General features: G+C 50.0%; 1 protein-coding gene across 2 annotated transcripts in view; it reads left to right on the top strand.

Moving 5' to 3' along the window:
* SIN3B (SIN3 transcription regulator family member B) overlaps nucleotides 1-27960 on the top strand; it is a 40441-nt gene that overhangs the window by 4053 nt on the left and 8428 nt on the right. For both annotated transcript variants that reach the window (XM_038566950.1, XM_038566949.1), the window contains 10 exons: nucleotides 105-258; nucleotides 6565-6765; nucleotides 9200-9343; nucleotides 15859-15981; nucleotides 17130-17219; nucleotides 17672-17790; nucleotides 22927-23134; nucleotides 23932-24048; nucleotides 25194-25432; nucleotides 26169-26352. In XM_038566950.1, coding sequence (XP_038422878.1) covers nucleotides 105-258; nucleotides 6565-6765; nucleotides 9200-9343; nucleotides 15859-15981; nucleotides 17130-17219; nucleotides 17672-17790; nucleotides 22927-23134; nucleotides 23932-24048; nucleotides 25194-25432; nucleotides 26169-26352 — 1579 coding nt within the window. The remainder of the gene's footprint in view (nucleotides 1-104; nucleotides 259-6564; nucleotides 6766-9199; nucleotides 9344-15858; nucleotides 15982-17129; nucleotides 17220-17671; nucleotides 17791-22926; nucleotides 23135-23931; nucleotides 24049-25193; nucleotides 25433-26168; nucleotides 26353-27960) is intronic.

Raw genomic sequence — 27960 nt, 5'->3', positions numbered from 1 at the left:
GAAGCTCATTATTAGGTGGCCCTGTCAAGTGAGTTGGGAGTAGATTTTGCTTTCAGTGTGCTCCCCAAGACACTCCTGCCCACTCTCGTTCTCTTTTGTTCTAGCATCGATACGCCTGGAGTCATCCGACGCGTGTCACAGCTCTTCCATGAACACCCTGACCTCATTGTTGGATTCAACGCTTTCCTTCCCCTCGGGTACAGAATAGACATTCCCAAGAATGGCAAGTTAAACATACAGTCGCCTCTATCCAGCCAGGTATGCCGCTATGGTGGTCTGAGTGAGTTGGCCCTGACATGGTGCACCCTGGTACTCAGGTACCCAGGTCAGGCAGCCCATCTTGTGTATCATCGTGTTGCTGGAAAGCCAGCGAAGATCCAGTCTTTTTCTAGACACGCTGCTCGCTTCTAGCACAGGTCAAAATAGATCAAAATACCTATCCAGCCAGCCTCTTTATCCCAAATCGATCCGTTTGGAGGATTCAGATAAGAGTGGATGTGGTTGTTTGTGTCAGGGGTATTCTCTTAGCAGTTTTATGTCCTGTCAAAATAACCACCCCCTGTCACCAGGCTCTTATCCTGAGGCGTTCCCGTGACATGCCAGGTAGGCCACACTTGTACTTCGGTATGTGGTTGCTCTGATCATCCTAGGTGCCCGCCGCAAAATAAAGTAGTTGAGATGTGTGTGTGAATAGCCGTTTTGTTGTTGCTGTGCTGCATTTAATTGCCAGCAGGGTCGGTGGCTCAGCTTAGGCTTGTGGCTTTGGCTCTTTATGTCTCAGGTGGTGGCTCGCTGCCTCCTATATCCCTGTAGTCCCTTCTTGCCTGAGCCCACCAGACCCTCTGAGCAAACAAAAACCTTTGTGAGCTTTACTCTTATAAATTAGCCATTGCTTTTCCTCCACCTTGGCCCTGTTGCCATAAAGCCGTGCTACAGGGGGTGCTGTCTAGTGCATCTGGAGATGTTTTGTAGATTCCTGACTCCACCCCCTAGGCCCTTACCCCGTGGCGACAGCCAAAAGTGTCACCAGACATTGCCAGATGACTCCTGGGAGCCATATCACCCCCATCGAGAACCACTGGTCTGCGTGAACCAGCTCTTTCAATCTCTCTGCCTCTGCTCCAGGGTTTTGGGTTTTAGAAGGGATATAAAAAAAAATCTACCACGGGAAGCGTTTTGTTGTTTCTGCCTCTGATGAAGGAGATTGCAGTTTTGTATCAATTCAAGAGTCAGATTTGGAAGGAGAACAGCCAGAGGCCATGTGACAGTGACATCCCTCTCTGAGAGGAACTCGCATGTAAATCTTGCCTTCTCTCTATGCAAGGCAAGCTCCGCCACCAGCATGTTGCCTCATTAAAGCCAAGCAGTGTGTCTCAGTTTTAAAAAGGAACTTGGAAGTGCGTGGCCACTGAACTCCAAAGAGCTTCCATTTCACATTTACACACAGAGCACCAGGATCCAGATGTAGGGCTTGTTGCTTCAGACAATGAAAGCCTTAGCGAGATTCATCTTTGGAACAATCACGGCTGAGAAGAAAAGCAGGCTCATTTACAGCAGTGTGCACGGGAGCATTTCGACAAGTCTGAACACAGGTGTGTTGTGACCATAACTCCCTTAGAGCCGAGGTTGAAGACCTCCGTCACACTCCCAAGTGATGGCCACACTCCCAACAGTTCGCCTTTCCCAACCCCTGGCTGTAGGAATAACTCAGCTTGTGGCCTGGATCTCAATGCGAACTGCGCTGTCTTCGCATTCGGAGGTGGTCACAGCCCGGGCTATTGTGCATACTCCATGTGTTAATGGACATAGCTGGACCTGACCAGTCCTTTCTCCCCCTGAATAGTAGCTACTTAACCTGGTTTTATAATCTTGCTGAAGCCCCAAAGCCACTACTTTTAGGGCCCCATTCTAACGTTGCTGACTCCATTTCTGTCTACATCAGTTGACCTGCTGAGTTTCCTGCCCTGCTTTTCAGTGCTCCGTCATGCCAGGCGTAAACAGGATGGCCTGTTGGCGTCCTGGAGTCCTTTGAAAGGCCACAGTAGCCCGATAACTTTTCAGGGCTCCCCATACACCACGCTCCGGTGATTTTTTTTGTTTTACTCATTTTTTAGCTTCTGTGTTTTGTAGTACAGCTTTTTTTTTTTTTTTTTTTTTTTTTTTTCCTATTTTTCATCTTGTGAGTCCTATCAACTCCAGGCAGGGAGGGAGTATTTAGGTGCTGAGGGAGAGATATAAGGGAAGTCCCAGGCTGTGGGGAGTCCTCGATGCAGCTTTTTCAGCCCTGGCCCATTGTTCTTGGGACCAGATTGTTCTTTTCTGGAGCAGGCTGTCCTGTGCAGTGTACGGTGCCTAGCAGCATTCCTGGACTCCACAGTCTACCCTGTGACGACCTAGAAGTATCTCCACACGTTGCTAAGTGGCCCCTGGGGGACAGAATTGGCCTCATTGAGAACGCAAGTCTAAGAGAAAGGCAGTTGTGTGCCATGATGTGGGGAGTGTGGCCACAGGAAGGCCAGGGCAGCATGTTGGGAAGAATATCACCTTGCTGGGGCTCCAGCCTCCTGAGTCAGCATCATGTTGGAGCTAGTCATCAGGCCTCAGTTGTCACACCTCTCAGAGAGCCCTCTACTCCACCCCCAGATGATTCTCGTACCACTCCCATTTTGTATATTGTAAAATCGCAAAACCAGGATTTGAAATTAGAAATCCACCGCATCTTGGTCTGCCTTGCGTGGCCGACTGAGTCCAGGTCAGGCAGGCCATCCTGTCCGTCTTGTTCTCGACTGTACCCCTGTTCCGGGGTGGTGCCAGGCACGTGTTGGGAGGAGCAGGACACTGCGCAGCGGTGGGAAAGTGATGAATCTCAGCTCCCAGCTTCCGTTCAGAGCCAGCCCTGCCGCCCGGGAGCCGGCTCTTTTATGGTTGGCTAGAGCAACAGCCAGCTTGAACACAGGTAAAGAAAGGTAAAGCTTTAGATATGGCTTGGACTACAAATGACCCTTTACCTTTGGAGGCAGGCCTGCTGTGTTCTCTCTGGGGTAGCGTCATCTGGAAGTTCAGTGAGTCCCAAGTGGGTCACCTTGCATATCTGTGTCCTAGTCACTCATGGAACGGGTGTGGACCACCACCTCCTCTGTATCAGGTGCTGGGGTTTATTCAGAGTTCTTGCTCTCGGGGCACTTGCGTGTATCCTGAGATCCGGGTGGACAGATGAGGAGCATGTGAGGGGGATTAATGCTGTGAGTGAAGGCAGGGGCAGGGCGTGAGGGGCTGTGGGCAGATGCTGTGTGAATGATCAGGAACCTTGCCTGTGTCTTGGGGCGGGGGGTTTCCTGGGCCGGGTCCAAGGCCTGAGGAGGCAATAAGTGGGAGTGCTTGAGAAACAGCCAAGGAGCCTGCAGGGTTGTGGGGTAATGGGAAGAAGGTAGGGGAGAGAGCCAAGGCATGGGGAACCAGTGGAGAGTTCCAGAAAGGCCACTCTGGATGCGGTCCCAGAAGTGGACTGAGGGGGCAAGAGAAGATCTGGGGGCCCGGTGCGGGGAGGGCCTGGGTGATCTAGGCAGAGTGCACAGTGGCGTGGGCCCAAGGTGGAGAGTCCGTGAAAATGGGAAGTCTGAGGAGATTCCAGGATTCCTGAGTTTCTGGGTGAAGGTGGCATCACCTGCTGGGGTGAGCAAGGCCTGGGAGCAGCAGGGGCTGCAGGGGAGCTGCTCTGTGTTTGGAATGTGCTGTTTAAAGAGGTGTCTCATGTACCAAATTGGGGCTGTGTATGGCCACTCAGAGGGTGGGCTGTGTAAGGCTGCTTTTCGGTGTCTAGGAGAATACCTTATTGTGCCTGGATTACTGGATTAGGTCACTCAGGGCAGGGACAGAAGAGAAAAGGTTGGACTGTTCTGGAAGGTTTAGAGGAGGGGTTGGCTCAGGAGCCAAAGGCAGCTTGTATTTGTATGGACAGTGGTTTTTACATTTTCCAGAGATACACTGAAAATGTTTTTAAACTGTGATTATATTCACATAACATAAATTCACCGCATGTAATTATTTTAGAGTATACAGTTCAGCGGCTTTGCACATATTTAACGATATAACCACCACCCCTAATTCCAGAACATTTTTATCACTCCAGAAAAGAAACCATATCTCACGATTCTCCTCTCCCACTGGCCACTGGCAACAATGAATCCACTTTGTCTCCGCAGATTTGCCTATTCTGGACATTTCATTTCCATGGAATCCTGTATAATTTCTTGTGTCTGGCTTCTTCGCTCAGCGTTATGGTGTCGAGGTTCATCCTCATCGTAGCCTGTGTCAGAGCTACATTCCTTTCTATAGTTGAAGAATATTCCATCATATGGATGTACCACATGTGTTTATCCATTACCCTTTGGTAGGCATTTGGGTTGTCCGCACGCCTGTTTTCAATTCTTGGGTAGATACCTAGAGGTGGAATCGCCAGGTCACGTGGTAACTATGTTTAACTTCTTGAAGAACCGCCAGCCTGTTGGCCACAGCAGCTGCACCATTACTATCTGGCCCTCTTTGCCAAACCCTGGTCTTGAGGAGATCTCTCCATCTTGTCCCGGTGCCTCAGTCCAGGGCATCGGAAGGGGTACACAGAGCTTGAAAATGCCCCCCTAGGAGTGGTGGGGAGCTCCGACACACAGCCTCCTCTGAAGCAAATCTCTGCTCCGGGGCTACTCCCTCCCCCTGCTTCTCCCTGGCTCCTTCTAGCACCTTCCTCTGCCAGACCAGCGCACCTTTAAGTAATGCAGTAATCAGCAAGAGCATCCCCAGAGGGCCTTAGGATGCATCCCACTGTCGGGGAGAAATGGTATTTAGGATTGCGGCTGCTGTGGGTTTTTGTGTCTCTGCTTGTCTCTGCTCAGACTTTATTCTAGAGTTGCCTCTGCACCACAGTTTGGGCTGAATGGTGTCCTCTCCCCAACCCCCCCACCCCAATTCATATGTTGAAATCTTAAGCCCCAGTACATCAGAATGTGACTGTTTCTGGAGACATTTGCAGAGGTAATTAAGGTAAAATGAGGCCTTTAGGTTGTCCCCTGATCCCATCTGCCTTGCGTCCTTATGAGAAGAGGAAATTTGGACATAGGGAGCAACCCACACACAGACAACTGTGTGAGGACACAGTGAGAAGATGGCCACCCACAAGCCAAGACACCTCCAGAGATAACCACCCCTGCTGAACCTTGATCTTGGACTTCAGCCTCCAGAACTGTGAGGAAATACATTTCTGTTGTGTAAGCTGCCCAGTCTGTGGCGTTTTGTTATGGCAACCCGAGCAGAATAACACACCTACCCAGGTGACAGTGAGCGTGCCCGCAAGTGTGTCTGTCATGATGATGGCTCTGCAGCTGTTTGCCTGCCATTCCCCATCCTGCTGGAGTCTTCAGGTCAGTGGTTGGTGCCCCGTGGCAAGGGGGATGGAAACACTAGGCTGTTTGTTCCTCCGTTCATCTGATGACTCACAACAATGGATGGAGCTCACTCTGCTCTGAGCATCATTCCAGGTGCTTGGGGTTATGTGAACAGAGTGGGATGTCTCCCCTCTTGGTATTTGCCATCTGGTCAGGGGTGGGCAGACAATAAAGTAAGTAAAATATGTGTTTGTCGGAAGGTGACACGCTGTGGAGAAAAATAGAGCAAGAAAGGGGCTCGAAATGCTGGGAGACAGGCCGTTTTAGTTTGGCGCCAGGTGATTCTGGAAGACATTCTGAGAAGGAGCCCTAATATCCCTAGAGCTAAGCTAGAAGGATCCCGACCAGCTCGAGAGCCAGCCACTGTGTGCGTCAGACCTGCAGGACGCCAGAGGGTTGCTCCTGACAGCCCAGTTTGGTTTGTGGGAAGTCCCCATGCATAATATTTCAGTTTGGAAACATGAACATCCCCTCCTTCAGGGGGGTGGGGTCCAGGCCCACCACAAATCAGGATTCTGGGTGCCCAGGAGACAGATGTGTGTGTCTGTTTTCGTTTTCATTTGTATGGACAGAAAAGCACACAAATGGAGGGCAGGCACCATGGACATAGGGAGCAACCCACGGTCAGGGTCTGTCTCTTCTCTTGAGTGACTTATCCTCAGCTTAGCACCAAGAGTCCTATGGTCCTAGACAACCTGGGCGGTGGGCAGCTGCCCTCACCTCCAGGGTCGCCACTTTCCCGGCGCTGCTGACAAGAGGTGTGGAAGATTTCTTTTATAAATAGCCCCAAACCTCACTCCAGAAAGGATGAAATAATCCACTTTTCACATATTTCTCCTGAATCCTCATTTTTCAAGGTATTGGGGGTCCTTCAAACTTCCATGTTCTTTGATCAGATGGAGGTGGGTTCGTGAGACTCACTCAGGATGGCACAGGCATGCGATATGGTGAGGGAGGAGTCACCTCCATGTTCTGTGTGTGCCCCCCACGCCACCGCTTCCCTCCCTCCAGACCCCCACATTCCAAGCCTTGGCTCTGCCAGCAGGGGCTCTTCCTGGGCTTTTTTCTCACATCTGTTCACGGCGGGGTCAGGACCACCAGTAACTTGCTGTCATGCTGTTGTCAGGACTCTTCGCACAACCACAGTGACTGTGCAGAGAACTTCAAGCAGCAGATGCTCTATAAGGAGGACAAGCCCCAGGTGCCCTTGGAGTCGGACTCCGTGGAGTTCAACAATGCTATTAGCTACGTGAACAAGATTAAGACTCGTTTTCTAGACCACCCAGAGATCTACAGGTCATTCCTGGAGATCCTGCACACTTACCAGGTAGGAGGCCTCACATGATGGTGGTGCTGCCATTGTCCCCACTGTCCGTGTGCATCTCCAGTGTCCACATTTCCTGGTCTGAATTCATGACAGCATGTAAAATTCCAATTTGCTTTTTTGTTGTTGTTTTCTTTTTTCTTTTTTTTTTTTTTCTTTTTTTAACATGATAAAGTATACATAACCTAGAACTTAAGTGCCCAGTTTGGTGGCATTGAAGTACACTGATGTGCAACCTTCCCCACCGTCCATCCCCAGAATTGCTTGTCTTATAAAACCAAGACTCAGTCCCGGTTAAACACTAACTCCCCTAGCCCCTGGCTCCCACCATCCTCCTTCCCGTCTCTGGGGATTTGACAACTCAGAGGCCCTCCTATAAGCAGGATCAGATGGTATTTGTCCTTTTGTGTCTGGCTTCTTTCATTCACTATGATGTCCTCAAGGTTTGTCATTGCGTTGCCTGGGTCAGAGTTTCATTTCTTTTTAAGGCTAAAGAATATTCCATGGCACAGATGCACCACTTGTGTTTATCCGTTCACCCATTGATGGACACCAGGGTTTCTCCCATGTTTTGGCTCTCCAGAATAACGCTGCTGTGAACACGGGCATACAGATACCTCTTGGAGTTGGTTTCATTAGGATTTTAATTGGCTCTTTGAGGCACCTCTATATCCAAGAAGTACTAGGAAACACACAGCACAGGGATTTAAAAAGAACCTAAGAAGGTGGTGGTCTTTTTATAAGACAGCTCCGTTAATGTTTTGACAACACAGCTACCCTCTGTTTATGCTGATTACAAGTGGGCCATGTGCCAGGTGGTGGGGCAAAGGGGATCAGTGGCTGCTGCTTAGTTCGGTCTGGAGGTGGAAGAGACTTAGAGGTGGTTGGGGTGGGAAAGAAGAGAAGCATGTAGAAGTATGTCGGATTGATGGTTGCCAACTCTGACCAGGGGCCAGGGGAGGGGGTGTCAGGAAGGGGAGATTCAGCTTGAATCCTGAGAAATCAGAACTATCAGGCAGGTAAGTACAGACAAAGGATGGACTTAGTGCTGGGAACAGCTTGTGCAAAGTCCCAGGGGTCAGAGCGGACAGCTTCAGGGGACCTGAGGAGGGGGAGGGAGACATCAAGGGCTCTTGATGGGTTGTCTCATTCTCTTTACGGCCATAGAGTGGGAGGGAGTCTCCGGATTTGCGCTTTGGGGGAGCCCTGACACCACCACTCTTGCTCTGTCACAGTCTTGGTGTAAGGTTGACCGGGATTTCTTTCTTTCTTTTTCTTTCTTTCTTTCTTTCTTTCTTTCGTTCTTTCGTTCTTTCATTCTTTCTTCCTTTCCTTCCCTTTCCTTCCTTCCTTCCTTCCTTCCTTCCTTCCTTCCTTCCTTCCTTCCTTCCTTCCTTCCTTCTTTCTGAAACGCCTGGGTATCTCAGTGGTTGAGCATCTGCCTTCAGCTCAGGGTGTTATCCCAGGGTGAGTTCCACATTGGGCTCACTGCAGGGAGCCTGCTTCTTCTGCCTATGTCTCTGCCTATGTCTCTCATGAATAAATAAAATCTTTTTTTTTTTTTAAGATTTTATTTGTTTGACAGAGGGAGAGAGAGCACAAGCAGGGAGTGATAGGCAGAGGGAAAGGGAGAAGCAGGCTCCCCACTGAGCAGGAAGCCCAATGTGGGGCCTGATCTTGGGACCCTGGGACCATGACCTGAGCCAAAGGCAGATGCCTAACTGACTAAGCTCCCCAGGTGCCCCTATAGGGACTTATTTCTTTTTTTTTCTTTTTCTTTTTTTTTTTTTTAGGGACTTATTTCTAATGGTCATCCTGAGTTCTGCTTGCTATTTCCTGCCCTCCTGACTTGGGTCCCCTTGGGTCCTCATCTTTTTGCTTTAAGCTCTGGGTTAGGCCACCTTCCTTCAAGTCTCGGGGTCTTTATGACTCTGGGTGGACAGGCCTTGTCTTGGTAGTCCCTTTGCTTCCCTCTTTACCCTATTTCCATCAAGACCCAGTGTCAGCTCCATGCTCCCCTCTGCCTGTCCAGCAAAAAACACCCCCTTCATCCTTGTGAGGGTGGTGGGTCTGTCACTGACCTTGTACTTCCCCAGCCTCTGATTGAGGACACACAGGACTGAGGCCAGATAACTCCATGACTATGCCTCTGCCCACGTCCCCTCTACCCTTCACATAAACCCCATCTGTGGCCCAGACTCAGGCTGTGTTGGGGGGTGGGACCAGCACAGAAGCACACAGGGCACCCCAAGTTGTTAGCAGGGCGGTAGACAGGGTTCCTTTCTCCTAGTGGTGGCGGTCATGGGGTCTGCCCACCGGTTCCCTGTTTCGTGAGTTGTCCCTCCGTCTCCTTCACAGTGGGATGCCTGAATGTCACAGCCTGGGGTGCCTCGTTCCTTGACTAATGACTCATTTTCCCTTTCCCAAAAATTGGCAGAAGGAGCAGCTGAGCACAAAGGGCCGGCCATTCCGTGGCATGTCTGAAGAGGAGGTGTTTACTGAGGTGGCCAACCTCTTCCGGGGCCAGGAGGACCTGCTGTCCGAGTTTGGACAGTTCCTACCAGAAGCCAAGCGGTCCCTGGTGAGTACTGAGTGTCCATTGTGGCCCGAGGGCCACTGCCTTCTCAGCCGGGATGCTGCTGCTTGGGGCAGCCTCAAAGACCAGGCCAGGCTTCTCTGTCCGCCAAGACACACTGGATTCCCCCAGAAGCCACACAGCGTGCAGACACCCATAGCACACCCCTCCCCCCCAGTTCAGGCTTACCTCCATGTGTTGCTAGAGAGATCCTGAGGAGGGCTTCTCTTGATAGATGGTATCCAGGTGGTAAGGGCTGGTGGGGAGGTGGAGAGTATCCTGCTGTGGAGACCCGGTTGTAACCAGTACCCTATGGGGAGGTGTAGGTGGGGGCGGCCTGAGGCTTGTCAATGACTGTGGGGTGACGACAAAGGACAGAGAATGTGAGGAGGGGCCTGCAGTGGTGAGGTTGGGGGTGCAGACTGCATCATCAGCCCTTCATCACACCCCCCCAATCATGGCCTGAGGCCTGTTGGGTGGCACTATCCATGTCCTCTTTCCATGTTATTTTCTACAAACGTTAAGACTTTCTTAAAAATTGACATAAAGTTCACATAACGTTGAATACCTTAAAGTATACAGCTCAGTGGCATTTAGTACATCAGAGTGTTGTGCAACCAGTACTTCTCTCTTGTTCCAGAACATTTTCATCACCACAGAGGGCACTCTGTCTCCATGAGTGGTCATTTGTCATTTCCCCTCCCCCAGCCCCTGGCAACCACTAATCTGGATCTGTCTTTGTAGATTGACCCGTTCTGCACATTTCATATAAATAAGATCCTACATCATGTGGCCTTTAGTGTCTGGCTTTGCTTAGCATAACGTTTTTGAGGTTCATCCACATCGTAGCATGTGCATCAGTACCTTGCTCCTTTTTATGGCTAAGTAATATTCCTTTGTGTGGATGGACCACGTTTTGCTTTTCCAGCCATCCATTAGTGGACATTTGGGCTGTTTCTTTTTGCTGATTGTGAATGCTGCTGCTCTGAACATGCATACAGGAGGATTTGTTTGAATCTGTTTTCAGTTCTTTTGAGTCTATACCTAGGAGTGGAGTTGCTGAGTCATATGGTGACTGACTCTGTGTTTAACTTTTTGAGGAACTGCCGGATTGTTTTTCACAGCAGCTGCGCCATCTTCTGTTCTCACTAGCAGTGTATCTCACGTTGTCACCAACACTTGGTGTTTTGTTTTGTTTTTAAATTATGACATGGTCATTGTGAAGTTCTATCTCATTGTGGTTTTGCTTTCCATTTCCCGGATGACTAATGATACTGAGCATCAGTATCTCATGTGCCTGTTGGCCATTTGTATGCCTTCTTTGGAGAAATGTCTAAGTCCTTTGCCCATGTTTTAGTTCCTTTATTATTGTGCTGTAAGGGTTCTATATATATTCTGGATACTAGGTCCTTATTAAAATTTTTTCTCCTTTTTGTAGGTTATCTTTTCACTTTCTTATTAGTATCCTTTAGTGCACACTAGTTTTTAGTTCTAATCAGATCCAATTATCTATTTTTTCTTTTGTTGCTCATGCTTTTAGTGTCTCAGAACCTATGCCAGATCCTGAGGACAGGAAGGTTTCTCCCTGTGTTTTCCTCTAAAAGTTTTTATAATTTTAGCTTTCATAGTTCGGTCATTGATGATTTTGAGTTAATTTTTTTTTTGTATATGGTGTGAGGTAGGGATCCAACTTCATTCCTTTGTGAGTGGAGATTCCAGTTTTCCCCGCACCATTTATTGAAGCGATTTTTCAATGGGGATGGTCCTGGCACCCTTGTTGAAAACCAGTTGACTATAGTTGTATGGATTTATTTCTGGACTGTTCAGTTCTATCCACTGATCCCCATGTCTCTCCTTAGGCCAGCACCACACTGTCTTGATTACTGTAACTTTGTAAGTTTGAAATGAAGAAATTATTTGAATTGGGTTCTTTTTCAAGATTATTTTGGCTAATTCCATATGAATTTGAAGATCAGTTTTTCCTTTTCTGCAACCAAAAAAGAAAAAAAAAAAAAGGAAAAAGCCATTGGGATTTTGATAGGGATTGCATTGAATCTTTAGATTGCTTTGGGAAATATTGCCATCTTGACAATGTTAAGTTTTCTGAACCTTGAATACGAAGCATCTTTCCATTTATTTAAATCTTATTTAATTTCTTTCAGCAGCATTTTGTGGGTTTTGATATACATGTCTTGCACCTCCTCAGTTAAATTTATTCCCAAATACCTTATACTTTTTTCTTAATTTCATTTTTGGACTGTTCATCATGAGTGTGTACAAATACTGCTGATTTTACTTGTGTTGATTGTGTGCCCTGTGACGTTGCTGAGTCTGTTATATTTGCTGGGATTTTCTATATACATGATACCATGCCATCTGCTAATAGATAGTTTCCCTTCTTCTTTTCCAATTTGAATGCCTTTTATTCTTTTTCTTGGCCTAATTGCTGTGGTGGAGCCTCTAGTACTGAGTTGAATGGAAGTGGTGAGAGCAAGCATCTTTGTCTTGTTCCCAATCTGAGAGGAAAAGCTTTCCATCTTCCACTTGAGTGTGCTGGGAGCTGTCGGCTTTTCATTAACAGCCTTAACCAGATTGAAGAAAGACCCTTTTCTTCCTAGTTTGTTGACTCTTCATTTCGCCTTTTTGTTCCTCTCTGCTTTGGATGTTGACTTGGGGCCTGCACACATGAGAGATCTCTCCCTTACCCCACCATAGTGCATCACTGCCACCTCTCCCAGGTCTTGCTTCTAAATGAAGATACAGTGGGGGCCAGGGCTGGGGGCCCCAGTCTCAAAGGAGGAGGGGCATGGCAGGAGAGGCACAGGAATCTGGGTTTGGATACCATCAAGAATCACCTGGCCTTCCTGTGCCCATGAGTGCCCCTCTAAGTTTGGGTGTCACCCAGAAACACTTCCTGACTCAAGCTCTGTGTCTCTCTCCATGGTGTTGACCTCAAGTCCTGGAGCTGTCCTTCAGTCTGCCTGGAGCTTTGGGTGTCCCCAGGGGAGCCACAGGGCTAGGAAGAACCCAGGAGCACAGTCTCAGCCTCCGCAGGCACTCAGGAGGGCTTGAACCAGCCATCTCACTCACCTCCCGGGCCTCATTTCCTTCTGTCTCACAGGGGATCCAAGGCCTTCCTGATCAGACTTGGTGAGCTGTCATCCCCTAAGTGCTTCGTGCTCAGCCCAGCACATGTGTAGTGCTCTAGAAAGAGCAGCTGTGATTGTTCAGGAAAAGCAGGCATAGGCTCCAGTGCCAATGTTGTCCTTGTTCCTCCCCCACCGCCCCCACAAGTATCCAACCAAGCAACCAGGCCCCGCTCTGCCTCCCCAGAACCAGTCAGCCTGCTGCCTGGCCTGCAGGAGGCCCCTGGGGAGTACCTAGGGAGGAGAGCACAGCCATCCTGTGTAATTCCCAGCCCCCTCCCCCAGGGCCAAAGAGCTCATCTCCACCACAGACAGCTGCGCTCAGCAGACCCCACCTCCTTGTGCCCCCACCCTCGCATCTATTCTCAGCCCCATGTATCTCTTTGAAGCACAGCATCCCTCCTTGGGCTCAGCTCCCCTTTTCCAAATAATGTCCTGTGCAGTCCTGGCATCACTCCCATTCCTTTCTCTGCTTGCCAGAGAGCCTCCTAGCTGGGTCCAGGAGCCACAGAGACGAGGAGCAGAGGAGCCTCACCGCCTCCCACCCACTGCATACCTTTGTGTTGGTGTGACCTGAGGTGTACTTGAGGGCTCTGGGGCCTCCGTGTCCTCAGTAGCTTGAGGTGAGCGCTGCTGCAGGCCTGCTAGCTCTGACTCACCCCCTCTCAGGGCACGCTTGCTGGGCTCTCTGCCTGTCATCCTGGATCTGCATCTTACATCTGGGTTCCAGCCTCTTTGATGGCAGCTCTTTTCCTGAACCCTGCCCTCGCTGGGGGCAGCACAGCAGGCAGGGGCAGCCCGCCCTGGCCGAGTCCCGGGGCAGATTTCTCCGTTCTGGCCCTCTTTCCACACACACCATGGAGGCTGAAGAGAGCAGCCCCGCCTGGACAGGAGGTGGGGGGTGCAGTACCTAAAGGGGTACTGCAGGTCACCTGCAGGTGAGGGGCCCTGGCAGGTCACCTGCCCGAGCCTCCGTTCCTCATCCAGGAAGTGACCAAAGAGGATGTCTCCCCCTTAGCTGGCTGGAAGGTTCCTCGGCAAAGTGCTTGGCCTGGGTGAGCCAGGGGCTGTGAGCGGAGCCATGCCTCTGTAGGAGGTTCGTAACGCAGGCGCGGAGCCCCTTCTGCTGCAGCTGTGGGGGGCAGAGCACGCATGCAGTCAGGTAACTGATAAGTGGGCCATGGAGCCTGTAGCAAGGGTGGCCTTACTTCCCTCTAGAGTTTTCTCTTGGTGTCTGAGAGGCGGTGTAGCCTCTTGTCCTCTGATTGCTGTGGTTGCAGCGCCCCCTACTGGGCACCACTTAGCATGTAGGAAGCTGGATGCCTCTAAGCCCACTCAAAAAATAAGCATCTCCCTCAGAACACCTGCCCACACAGTTTATTGAAATAGCATTTGTTATCAATTCAGCAGAGTTTATTGATTAGAGCATCTTGCACTTCTTAAGCAATTGAATCAGTTTTTTAAAAATTATTAAAAACACCCACATATAATCTGTTGTATAATTTGAACTTTATCTTTACTATCCTTTATATTGATTTTCGGATTTCTATTAAAACAGCGGGAAAAAGAAGCCAAAGATGAAATTCAGTACTATTCTAATTAAACATGACCACTTAGCCTAAGTCGGAGTTGACAAACTTTTATAAAGGGCCTGATAGTAAGTATCTTAGGTCTGATGGGTCTCTGTCGCAAAGACCTGACTGCAGCCTTGGATGGGATGTCAACCAGTGGGCATGGCTATGTGCCAATAAAATTTTATTTACAAAAATGGGCTGAGCGTGGTAAATATGTCAGCTCCTGGCCAGAGGGTCTTTGGGGGTGCATCTAACTTACCCATTCACAAATGGGGATGCGTAGTTAAGATGTAAGAACTGTCGGAAGTGTGAAGGAAACGGGGTAATACTGAACTTAACTTCTGGCTGGGGAAGCCTGGCTGGCAAGCAGTGCATCTCCCTGGGGGGCCCCTGGTCCTGCTCAGCATATCACAGTGTCACCTGGCTGCCCCCTTGGAGTTGGTGCCTGCGCCTGTAATGGCATCTGTAATAAGAAATAGCAGTTGAAGATGTTTCCATTTAAGATTCTTAGAGTAGCTTTGAATGTTCAGAAAACTGTCTTCTAGAGAAGTGGAATCCCCCAAGGGCATGGTTTTACCTATAGTTAAATGATAGGTCTTTAAAGTTATCGTTATAATTGTTATCCTTAAAATCATGCATGTTCATAAGAAAATTAAGCATTAGTTAGAATATCAAGTATGAAAAGTAAACTTCCCCTTCCTTGTCTCAGTTTCCTGGTTACTGTACTCACAAGCATCTTCTATACTTTCCCAGAAATTTTCTACACACGTGCAAACAAATGTCTATCCTAAAGAAAAAGTAGAGGGTATCCTGTTTATTTTGCTCCTCTGGTTTTTTCCTTGTTCATGTAAGGATGTATCAGGTATGCCGCAGGGGGGCAGAGGACACAGACATAGAGCTCCCTGGTATCTGATGGTTACTGGCTCTTTTGTTTGGATACACCTGCTCACCCAGCCCACACTTTGAGCTAGTAGTCCTCCCTTCAGGTGGCATCTCCACATCCCTGGTCTGGTAGTGGGGTGACAATGAGCTACCTCCCTGGCCCAGCACACATCTTACAGAAAACCTGAGTTCTGTCTGCCTTCCCCTTGTCTGCTCAGCTTCACATAAATGCCAATCCTGAACTGTTGATAAATATTGCCAACACCCTATAAATACCCCACTTGTGATGAGCATTCCTGGCTACTCAGCATAGAGCCTGGGAGGACCAGTGATGAGCCCACCATTGAATGGTGACATTCCTCAAAACGTGTTTCTTCATTCACAGAAAAGAATACAGACTTGGCAGGAAGGTCCCACAAGTGACCTGGTGGCCATCAGCTGCTTCCTCTTGGTACCAGGGCTTTGTGCAATCCAGTCCTCCCACCTGAAATGCTTTCCCTTCCTATGGGGCACTTGAACATGCAGCCAGACCTGTTGTCAGTGGTCTGTTGGGCAGGCCCCGCACTCCAAAGCCCAGCTCTGGTGTCTCTTGACTGTGCCCTCCTTCCCCTATCAGGATCCTCTCCCATCACGGCCTTCTGTGTACCTTCTCCCACCTTCATGATGTCAAAACTACGATGATCTGGGTATGTGGGTCTCTCTAAGTAAACGAGAGCATCTCAAGAACTGGTGTCTAAGCAATGGCTTCACCTCTTGTGCAGGTGGGGTCCTGGCCCATGGCAGGCAGCATTCGCTGGTGCCATGAGTTGAGCTGAAAGTGGTCGGTTGCTTCCATACATTCAGACACACCAAGAGCCAGTACTGAGGGGCCCAGCTATGTTTCTCCAGTACTAATCACCTCCCATGTTTGTGTTTTTAGTTCACAGGAAATGGGCCATGTGAAATGAACAGTGTCCAAAAGAGTGAGCATGAGAAGAATCTGGAACACAGCAAAAAGCGCTCTCGGCCCTCGCTCCTCCGTCCAGTGTCTGCACCAGCCAAGGTAACCACCAGCTCCGCACGTAGATATTCACATATGTGGACACCGAGCAACCTAGCCCCCTCTGTAGATGACGTAGGGAGTAATGTGCAGAAGCCCCAAGCAGTATACCCAGGCCATGGGCTGAGTCTGGACTCTGGTGTCACTGGAATTCACCAACTGTGGGACCTTTGAATGTCTACTTACCTCTAAGATGTCTAATAGGCTGTTCACCTATTACCTGTGGCTCACAGGATTTCTACAAGGAGTGTTACCTCTTCCGGTGTAAACAGAATGTAATCCTAGGTCTGTTTCTTTTTGCCATGGTGGCTCTTACATGGGCAGGGCCGCCATGTGCAGTTGTGCAAGTCCATCACTGTATAAGGAGTGCCCCATTGAGGGGTGAAAGAGGCCGAGACCCAGCCCCTGTTGTTGCATTCATCACCCACAGTGGTGATTTTCTAATTCCATCATTTTTTGTGTTTTTACTAGTTGGCTTTCTACTTGTAGGAAGGGCTTTTTCTTCATCCCCATTTATTCAGTTACCTATATCAACAGGGACTCAAGGTTATAATCTGTGACTTTTATTGCTTATCTTGGCATCTAAACTATCTCAGATTGGGACAGTGGGGCCCCTTCAAGCTGGCTTCTGTGTCCTCCAGATGTATCCCCTGTATTGGGAGATAGTTTTGTAGGGTCCTCAATGCCTTAAGCATGCAACCAAGTTCTGGTCTAAATCCCATTAGACACATAAGTCTTCATAGAGATCTAAAATCCAGGCTTTTCTGGGATCATCTTGTCCTCTTTCTGTCCCCTTGCTACCACTGTCACAGCCCACAGGACAAAACAGGCAGGGGGTGAGGTTTCTGATATACTACATGCAAGGTTACATCTCCCTTGCGATTCCAGTTTTGTGATGCTCCCCCCTATTATCAAAACCCTAATGTGCTGAAATCTAGAGCCCAGGGAGTAGGTGGAGCGGTTGTGACTGTCACCCTTCACTAAGCCATGAAGGCTGAGGTGGATGGTCCTGAGACTCCTTCCACAGGGGTCCTGGGCAGACCTCATCCAGCCCCTCAAGAGAGTTGCTGTCAAGAGAGCTCAGTGTCAACAGTGCTGTAACTCTGACAAAGATGTACAGGGCCTTCGTGACACAGAATTTCTCTCCACAGAAGAAAATGAAACTCCGAGGTACCAAAGATCTGTCCATCGCTGCCGTGGGGAAGTACGGCACTCTGCAGGAGTTTTCGTTCTTTGACAAGGTGAGCCGTTGCGGCCTGCCTCCCCCAGCTCAGATGTGCAGGAAGGGAGGCGGCAGGGTGGGCAGCTGCTGGGTCAGGCCGGGAAGGAGGGACTGGCACCCAGCTTGCACAGTGGGAGGTGGTATGGATAGGAGGCAGCAGAGCTCGGGACCCACACCAGTCTGAAGACACACATTGGCCTCCCTGAAGCTGTATGGCTTTTGTAAAGCCAGAGCAATCGTGGGGCTCCCGTGCAGGGTCAGTGGCAGGAGCCAGCGAGATGGCCCTGTGCACAGTACTGTCTGAGGGGTGAATTAGCTGCCTGGAGAACACTGCCCTGCCAGCCGTGGCTGGTCACTTGAGAGCACATCTGCCCTGATGACTCCGTGTTCACATAGTGACGTCTGGACCAAGTGAGACGAGTGCGTGTGGGGCCTGGCCCTCGAAGGCACCCTCATTCCCTCTCCCCACAGGTTCGCAGGGTTTTGAAGAGCCAGGAGGTCTACGAGAACTTCCTCCGCTGCATCGCGCTCTTCAACCAGGAGCTGGTGTCCGGCTCCGAGCTCCTGCAGCTCGTCAGCCCGTTCCTCGGGTGAGTGACACTTCCTGGGGCTTCCCAGGCGGAATTGTTTCCATAGCTCTGTCCGCCCTTCTGTTGCTTATGGCTTTCAGAAAATGATAAATACTTTCTTTAATTTTGTTTGTAAATTGCAATGGTTGTGGAGGTAATTCTAGATGGAGCCTGGTAGTGAGAAAGAACACAGGTCCTTGACACTGTCGTGTACCGCCCCCCCCCTCCCCCCCCCCCGTGACAACCAGGATGCCGACACTTGCACAATCCACTCATCTTGTCAGGTTTTCCGTGTGTGTGTGTGTGTGTTTATACAACTCCATCACCTCTGAAGGTTCATGTGTCCACCACAACAGTCAAGATACTGAGTAGCTTCAGAACCACAGATGGTTGTGTTGACCGTAATACATCCACGTCTCTCCTCCACCCAGCCCCAGTCTTGGCTCCACACCTCTGACAACCCCTAATCTGCACTCCGTCTCCAAAATTTACATAACAGAAGTGTTATCTAAGTGGAATTACACAGTACACAACCTTTGGGGATTGGGTTTTCTTCACCCAACATAATTCCCTAGAAATTCACTTGATAAGTTTTTTAAAATTCTACCAATCAGAAATGGCCAGGAAGAAGGAAATGTCTACTCAGCATCCCTGCTGGCCGGAGAGAGGCCCTGATAGTGAGGTCAGTAGCCTGTTTCCAGCACCTGCTACTGCAGAGCATGGGCTGACCTCAGGGGCTGGGGTAGCTGCTAGGAGGGCAGAGGTTTTCTAGGAGGCAAGTGCACATGCACAGTTCACACACAGTGCACTTTAGGAGGGGAGTCGGACAGCCCCAGCATCGCCTCCTGCTCATCAGCTCTGTCACATTGGGTGAGTTCCTTAACCAGTCTGAATCTTAGTTTTCCTGTTATGAAATGGGGATTTCTAGAGGTACCATACAGAGTTTCAGAGCACTCCAATTGGGCTGTACATATAAGACCTTTAAAGTAGTGTCTAGAACATGGGGTATGCTCATGCATATGACTGCATAGCACCTTATTTAGCTCTAAAGTCATCCCCAGGGACAGGTGCTTCCTGAACCCTTCAGTATTTATTTAAAAAAATTTTTTTTAATTTTATTTTTTTTAAAGATTTTATTTATTTATTCATGAGAGACAGAGAGAGAGAGGCAGAGACATAGGCAGAGAGAGAGGCAGGCTCCATACAGGGCGCCTGATGTGTGACTCGATCCTGGGTCTCCAGGATCAGGCCCTCGGCTGAAGGCAGCGCTAAACCACTGAGCCACCCGGGCTGCCTTCATTTTAAGATTTTTAACTTTTTTTTTTTTAAATGTAAAATAAAACACATCCAAAAAACCGTATGATGGATGACTTGATGAATCATTTTTAGGCAAATCCTTTTGTGCTCACCACCTAAGTCACAAATGGACCTTTGCCAGCCCCTGGGAACCCCTCCTCCTCCCATGCCATCCCATCATGCTCCTTCCCCCCTCACAGGTATCACTTGGGGCCAGCATCTCCCTACAGTAAGGATGGCGCAGATACTGTCAAACACGCAGCCCAATCTTCCCTCCTGTCTGGGTTTTGTTTTAGAATATGTCTTGTGAGTCTCTCCCTCCCACTTTATTCCTTCCTGTTTCTGTGTTGGTGCCCCTGCACCTGGCGTGGGTTTCGCTGACTACAGTCCCCATCTTCCATGTCCCCCATGTCCATGTGGACATAGTAGTGTCCACGTTCTTTCTGTAGTTCATAGATTTATGTGTTCACTGGGGGTTGCAAAAGAGAGAATCTCAACAGTATTTGTCACCTTTTGGCAGCCCAGGTTAGATGCTTGATTTCTCCCTTTTATTATAAGTGGCTGGATGATGAGTCACATTCCTATCTTATCAAGATCAATTCTTTTATGTTTTTAATTTTTTAGCATCTTATGGATTCATGGACATGTTTGATGTGTTTCAATAGATTTTTTTAAAAGATTAATATATTTATTTTAGAGCACGAGTGGGAGGGGCAAACAGAGAGGAAGAGAGACTCAAGCAGACTCCCCACTGAGCATGGAGCCTGCCAGAGGGTTCAGTCCCCCAACCTTGAGATCACAACCCAAGCCAAAACCGAGAGTCAAATGCCTGACCAACAGTGCCACACAGGCACCCCTGTTTCAATTTATTGTACTGTATTGTATTTTTTATTCATTCATAAGAGAGACACAGAGAGAAGCAGAGACATAGAGGGAGAAGCAGGCTCCCTGTGGGGAGCCAGATGTAGGACTCGATCCCAGGATCCTGGGATCATGACCTGAGCCAAAGGCACATGCTAAACCACTGAGCCTTGGGGATCCCTGGGTGGCTCAGCGGTTTAATGCCTGCCTTTGGTCCAGGGTGTGATCCTGGAGTCCCGGGAACGAGTCCCACATCGGGCTCCCTGCATGGAGCTTGCTTCTCTCTCTGCTCTGTGCCTCTGCCTTTCTCTCTCTCTCTCTCTCTCTCTCTCTCTCGTGAATAAGTAAATAAAAATCTTTAAAAAAAAAAAAAAAAACAACTGAGTCACCCATCCTCAATATATTTTAAAGATGAAGAGGCTAAGGCCCAGAGTGAATACTTCTGACTTCCCTCAGAGATAGCTCTTCAAAGAGAACTTTGCCGTGGTGTTGGATGGGTCTAGGGTGGTCCAGCCCAGAAACTGGCCCTTTGCTTATCCTCTGCTTTCTGGACATGATGCTATCAGGCTGGGCTGCAGCATCCTTTTTTTTTTTTTTTTTTTAAATTCAGTATTTCTTGGATGTCTTTCAGTGTCAGATGTGGGCCTACATGATCGTTTATAGCTACTGCATACTATTCCCTTGCTTGTATGCATCATGGGTTTCTCAGCAGAGTCTATAATGATGTTTGTTTCTAGTTTCTTTCTATAGTCAGTGCTAAGGTCATGCTCCATAGGTTGGGATACTCAGAAGTCAAATTAGGGTCATCAGGCAGTGCTTCCTTGGTGATCCTGAGAGGGTGCACATGTCAGGGTGACCCTTTCACTTGGGTTAACTTTCCCAGGCTGATAAAGATCTATTAACACTCTGAAAAATGGCCCAGAGCAAGATGGCCTGTTACCCTTGGCTAAACCGTGGCTGGCTTTTTATATGGACTTGGATTGCGTGCTCACTCCAGTGGAAGTGGAACTCTCCAGTGGAAGTGTGTTTGTGAGCTCAGAATCCAGTGCTCTGGGTCTGGGCCCTGGCTGGGGAGTGGGTCCTGTTGTTGGAAAGACAAAGTGCTCTGGCCATTGACTGGCCTGTGGAGGCCTGTGTGGGGCGGGTGTGCTGCATGTGGGCCTTGGCCTGCCCAGTTGGCTGCATCACCAGCCCTGAGTCCAAATGGGGACCCTGCTTCCTACCAGCAGAATGAGAGTTGGTTGTTTTTTTTTTTTTTTTTAATTATTTATTTATGATAGTCACACAGAGAGAGAGAGAGAGCGGCAGAGACACAGGCAGAGGGAGAAGCAGGCTCCACACACCGGGAGCCCGACATGGGACTCGATCCCGGGTCTCCAGGATCGCGCCCTGGGCCAAAGGCAGGCGCCAAATCGCTGCGCCACCCAGGGATCCCCCAGAATGAGAGTTTTGCAAAATGGCCAAACCTACCTTCCCGCAGTTATCAGTTAAGGGAGAAGAATGCAGGAACTCCAAATTTGAGGTGTTGAGCAGGTGGGCAGTGTTGGGTTGGGGTCAGCTGTTCTCATTTCCATGTGCCTAGAGCAGTGTCGGGGAGGACCTCAGGGGTGTGCAGCAAAGAGCTACAGCGTGCTTCTGCTTGCTCGCCTTCCTGTGATGCCTGGCTGGGTTAGCAGTCGCTTCGACAAAGCCTTTCTCACAGTATGAGCATCAGTCTGGGTTTGCACGCCCAGGAGCTCTGCCACCTGGTGGCGGTGCTGCCGGAGTTGGGACTGGAGCGGACTGTGTTGGAGTGACCTGTCCCCCTTCAGATCATTCACGGTTTGCCTTTATCACGGTTGTCACTTCAGATGGCCTCCGCACCGTGTTTGTTGATGTCTTCCATCCCTATGTTTCCATTTGCTTGTGGGTTTTCCTCATGAACGGAGTTGGTATGGGGTCCCTACAGCCATTGCACAGTGGACAGCCATTTCAGGAGGGGAGTGTGTGTGTGGTTCATGAAAGAAGGGGGTTGCAGGAGGCAGGATCACCTTGCCACCTGTCAAAGTAACTGCCTTCTTGCCGTAGCATTTTTTTTTTTAAGATTTTATTTATTCATGAGAAAGAGAGAGGCAGAGACACAGGCAGAGGGAAAAACAGGCTCCATGCAGGGAGCCTGATGTGGGATTTGATCCCGGGACTCTAGGATCACGCCCTGGGCCAAAGGCAGGCGCTAAACCACTGAACCACCCAGGGATCCCTGTAGCATTTTTTTTTAGATTTTTTTTTCTTTTTTTTAAGTAATCTTTACACTCAGCGTGGGGGCTTGAACTCAACAACTGCAAGATTGAGAGCCACATGAGCTAGCCAGGCACTGCCCTTGGTAGGATTTGATATTCATTTAATCACAAATCCTGGTGATATTGGGGGCCAGTTGTATTGAAACCTTCTCATTGCATGGCCATTACATCATGACTTGTGAAAACATGTCTGTGGAAGGTTTTCCCAGGAGAGATCTCCCTCAGGAAGGAAGACTCTGGAGCAAAGATTGGCAGACTCTATCTGTCAAGGGCCAAGGGGCAGTACAACTGAACACTGGCAGTGTCGTGCAAAAGCAGCCACAGATAATACTAAGCAAATGGACACCACAGTATACCAATAAAATTTTATTTGCAAGGACAGGCATGTGCAGCTTGGCAATAGTTTACCAACCCCTAGCCTGAGGCCCAGCCTTTTCCAGTTAAAGAACATCCCTAACCCCAGCTTCTGCCAGTCTAAATTGTCAATTCCAGCATGTTTCAAGGCTCTCCTGTTAGTGTTGGGACCTGGCTGGTGACAAAGGGATGAGAGGCAGATTTACTCACACAGTTGAGGACATTATATACATCTGATGCTCAGTTCCACCTCGCCCGTCCTCTCTGACAACCTTTAGGCATCTAAGGGGAAGCCAGTCTAAAATCGCTAGGCCCCTCCCAGAAAGCCCCAGAGAAGCCAACTTACTGTTTGTCTTTATTTCTGAAGGAAATTTCCAGAACTCTTTGCGCAGTTCAAGTCCTTCCTGGGGGTGAAAGAGCTGTCATTCGCCCCACCCATGAGCGACAGATCCGGGGATGGAATAAGCCGGGAAATTGACTACGCATCTTGCAAGCGCATTGGATCCAGCTACCGAGCACTCCCCAAAACCTACCAGCAGCCCAAGTGCAGTGGGAGGACGGCCATCTGCAAGGAGGTAGTGCTCCCTGGCGGCTCACGTCAGCTTTCACCACAAAAACCCGTCACCCCCATGTTTTACATAAAAGAACTGAAATGTTAACCCCCTAAATTTTGAATAATAGTGCTGGGATGTGGCCAGAATGCCTAAGCTGAGATGATGGTTTCTTACCATACTGGTAGCTTTGGCACACTGCAGAGCACCTGGCACTGGTGTCGGCTTTGGCATATTCCTGCATTTAGATTTACGTTTGTTTCAGCCAGGAGCCTGCTTTGTCCCACGACGTCACTGCCTCTGGTATGTCTCCATTTAGCTTGACCACTGAATACTTTTTCAAAGTTAGTAGACAGGCTGTTACTCTGTTTCCAGAATTCAGTAGTACTTGCTGGATTTCAGGGTATATAGTCCTAGGGTCAGTAAACTAAAATCTGGCCCTATGCCTGTGTTTGTAAGTAAAGCTTTATTGGCACATACACATGCCATTATAATGCTTGTGGCTGCTTTACCAGGACAGAAGCAGAGTGGAATAGTCCTCTTACAGACTGGCTGGCCTGCAAAACCTAAAATTTTCATCATCTGGCCCTTTACAGAGAAAGTTTGCCAACCCCTGAAATAGTATCATTTGTTTACAGGACCAAAGTCCTGTTTTCTCTTAAAAACGCTTTAAAATTAAGGTTATTATTTGTATGAGAAGGTAATTTCCTGTAAGAAGTGGATTATGTCCCTTGTCTCCGTATCTTTCACACCGGATCATGGTAAACAGTTCTGGCCACCGAGGCCTCCCGCACTGGTCATAGCATCTCCTCTTGGTCCAGGTGCTGAATGACACCTGGGTCTCATTCCCCTCCTGGTCAGAGGACTCCACTTTCGTCAGCTCCAAGAAAACTCCCTACGAAGAGCAACTGCACCGCTGTGAGGATGAGCGTTTCGAGGTGTGTATGCTGGCATTGTGGGGCCCTCCCAGCCAGTCCTTACTCCTGGCTATGATAGGGGGCCGGGGACTAGGGTCTGAGCCTGTCCCCCATTTCTCCACTTTACCCTATCCTACCTTTCCATCCTGGGATGTATCTTTCTCAGTCTCCTTTCAAGTACCAGGGATTCCAGAACTTTCCAGCAGAGGGCAGCACCTGAAAGTGTCCTTTTTCTGCCTTGCTGCCCTTCAGGCCGGCTTGGCAATGGTGCTATTTCTTTCCATTTTAAACATAATACTTATTTACATTAAATTAATTAACTCAGGTTACCTTAATTCTCGTCATTGAAATGCTTACTGAGATCATTGGATGTTTACGTGCAACCGGTGATTCCCGGGACCCTTCTTTTAGTGGTCCCAGCGTGTAAACTCGCTGGCACAGTGTCACAGCTAGGAGGTTGACATTGACACACCTGAGATCTCACATCTCCGTGGTGTGTGTGTATGTGTGCATGTGTTCCCGTGTGTGTGGTGGTGTGTGTGTTGTGTGTACATGCGTATTCCCCACCACCACTCCCCCACCACCAGGTTCCCTCTTGCGGCCCCGTATGGCCCTTTCCACCTCCCTCTCTACCCGACCTTGTCCCTGACCCCTGGCAACCACTGACCTGTCCTCCAGCCCTGTCACTTTGTCCTAAGTGGGATCACAGTGTGTAACCTTGGGGGACTGGCTCCCCATCAGCGTGGCCTGGAGAGTCATCCCAGGGGCAGGGACGACCATGAGTCCACCTTTATTATTGTCTTTGATGCCTGTGAAGTGGATCAGTATGGGGACCTTTTCCTTCCTCAGATGGGTCCACCCATGTCCTAGCTACTGGATATTCATGCAGGTGGTAAGCCACCCACGAGTCGTGTTTCATGAACACCTGGCTCACACCATTGCTGGGGTCAGACCCCAGCCCTATAACCAACTGTGCTTGTTCTGGGCCCGCATCTGGGCTACCACTTCCTGGCATCCGTCATCCCTCACCCCCCCCACCTCCCCCCACCCCCGTCCCAAAACACAGAAGTTAATCATTTCTGTCCAAGCATCTCTTCTGCCAACCCAGGCCTGTCCCCAGGGCCCCACTGCCCCCCAACAGCTGGCCCCTGCCTTCCTCTCCGTAGTTAGATGTCGTCCTGGAGACCAACCTGGCCACAATCCGTGTGTTGGAAAGTGTGCAGAAGAAGCTCTCACGGATGGCACCTGAAGACCAGGAGAAGTTCCGGCTGGATGACTGTCTGGGGGGCACATCGGAGGTGATCCAGCGCCGCGCCATCCACCGTATTTACGGTGACAAGGCTCCAGAGATCATCGAGAGCCTCAAGAAAAACCCCGTCACTGCTGTCCCTGTCGTCCTGAAAAGGTGTCTCCAGATTCTGGCTGCCCCACCTGTCACAGGCAGTCCCCCTGGGGCTCATTAGTGCTGTTTGTCATCAGTGATTGGGAGGGGGCCCCCGGGGCCCCAGGCTATCTTAGTATGATTTCCAGTCTGTCCTCCTCCTTATGTTCTACTCCTGAGAGAAAAGCACAACTGTTAATTGTCTCATCCTTCTAGAGTTTTCCCCATGCACATAGTCCTATCTAAACATGAAAGGTAACTATTTTAAAGCACAAATAGGATCACCCTATAGCACAGCTTGCCTGTTACTTAGCAGTACATTTTGGGAACCTTTTTGTGCTAGTGAATAGGTATGAAGTAAGTGGCTGCCCTTGACCAGGTGCTGTGTTCAACCCTGGGGTTGCAGAGTAGCTGAGGGAGGTTGACATGTCCCTTCGCCTGGGGCAGTCAAGTATGTGAGCCCAGTGGTTGATCCACTAACTACCCAGAGTGTGGTCAATGCCATGGGGTAGGGCAGGGAGAAGGCTCTGGGGCAGCGATACTTGAAGAGCTGTAACACCAGCCACATCAGTTCTACAGAGCCAGTGTTCTCTCCCTTCCTCTTCTCTCAAGCGCGGAACCCACTGCCCAGGCCAGGAGCTGGCTGTCCCTGGTTTGGAAATGCACTCGGCTAGGCCTGTGGGTGGATGACAGCTGCCTGTGCAGGGACGACGGGTGGGTGCCCCGGGTTGTCTCCATGCTGAGCCCCTCTGCCCTGCAGGCTGAAGGCCAAGGAGGAGGAGTGGCGGGAGGCCCAGCAGGGCTTCAACAAGATCTGGCGGGAACAGTACGAGAAGGCATATCTCAAGTCCCTGGACCATCAGGCCGTAAACTTCAAACAGAACGACACCAAGGCCCTTCGCTCCAAGAGCTTACTCAACGAGATCGAGAGCGTCTATGATGAAGTAAGGCCCTCTGCTTCTCCCAGTCTCAGGCAGATTGCCAGCTCTCTGTGCCTCTGTTTCCTCAGTATCCCTCTCATAGGGGTGGAGTGGATGTTTCTGTGGCACTCAGCCTAACACCCATCCAGGGGGAGGATTATAGCCCGTTGCTGGCAAAGGGCCCTCCCCTCCCACGCCTCCTTCCTTCCCCACTTACTCCCGGGCCTTGATCAACCTTCCCTCGGTGACTTCACCTTTCCTTTCTCTGCTGCTAGCTGTGTGCCCGCACAGTTGAACCCTGAGGAGGAACGTTCCATCTGACCCTTACATTACGATGCAGTAGCATTGTCCTGGTTTTAGGAGTGACAAAACGGAGACCTGAGATGTGGCCACTAGCCAAAGCCAGTCACAGGAGACAACGCTCCGGGCCCAAGGGCTATGCCTCTAGTCACCACACTGCGCCTTCTTGGCAGCTGGGGCACAGTCAGGCTCATGGGGCCAGAGCCGCAGAACTGAGGCAGGGCTGGCTCCAGGCTATGAGGATTGAGGCATTGATACCACATACAGGGAGGGAGTTACTTGCAAGAGCCTGTGGTGGGAAGCCCCTTCCCTCCTGCTGCTCTGCTCTGGGCTGCCCCTTGCCCTGCAGGGCCCACTTGCAGCTAGTTGGGTCTCCTCACTTTCATCCTCCAGCGGATCCTCCAGGCCTGAGAGCACCCTCCCACCCCCCTCAACAGAGTACGTGGGACAGCCTCAGAACGAGAGTTGATGAGCTGACCCGTGAGGCCCAGCACTGTCACCGCGGAGTTCCTTCGCCCTTTCCCCGGGGGGCAGAGGGGAGAGGGGCACTGTTTGGGGCTGGAGGTTGGCCCACCAGCCTGGTGAGCTCTGCGTGTGCAAGCCTGTCATGCATGGGGAAGTCAGCCCCGTGTTGCACTGTGGGTTAGCAGAACACAGTTCTGAATTCCATACGTCGGAACTTGCTCTGAGAAAAGGACTTAAAGAGATTTTTGAGGGTGTTTGTGGCACAAATGAGATAGGGACTCACAGAGCAGTAGGAGAAGGAGGTTACGCCAGAGCCAGGAGCCGGGCTCAGCTTCTGGAGCAGCCGCACACCAGCTCTCAGGCCCCCCTGCCGCCAGCGCAGGGAAAGGAGATCTCGGGCTGCTACAGAATAGTGTCCCCGAGGGAGCATGACCTCTGGAAGGAAGAGACAGGCCTGACCCTGCCCTCGTTCTCTGTTGGTCACTCATTCTGTGGCTGTTCAAGGAGTCCCCTCAGTGCTGTGCCCTGGACCGGTCACCGAGAGGTGAGAGAGACCTGGCCCTGCCCCTGGGAGCTCCCCACCTGCAGGCACGGCATCCACGCTCACATTTTCTGAGAGCCTGGGTGTGTCAGCCTCGTTGCCTGGTGCTGGGGATCAATGCCACCCAGGGGAGCGTGTTGTCAGGGCTGACCTCAGCAGGCAGCTCAAGGCAGTCTGGAGAGAGTATGATCATCTACAGGTTCGCAGGAAGAAAAGGCATTAGCTGGATAAAGTCTGAGGAGAGGGATGAGACCAGGGCTGTGGTTTTCCAGGGCAAAAGAGTAGAGGGGTAGGTTGCAAAGGTCTTAACACATAGCAGGAGGTAG

This window comes from Canis lupus, chromosome 20 (genome assembly GCF_011100685.1).
Source record: "Canis lupus familiaris isolate Mischka breed German Shepherd chromosome 20, alternate assembly UU_Cfam_GSD_1.0, whole genome shotgun sequence".
Taxonomy (NCBI): Eukaryota; Metazoa; Chordata; class Mammalia; order Carnivora; family Canidae; genus Canis; species Canis lupus.
Note: the sequence above shows the minus strand (reverse complement) of the source record. Positions and strands in the feature narration are given on the sequence as shown.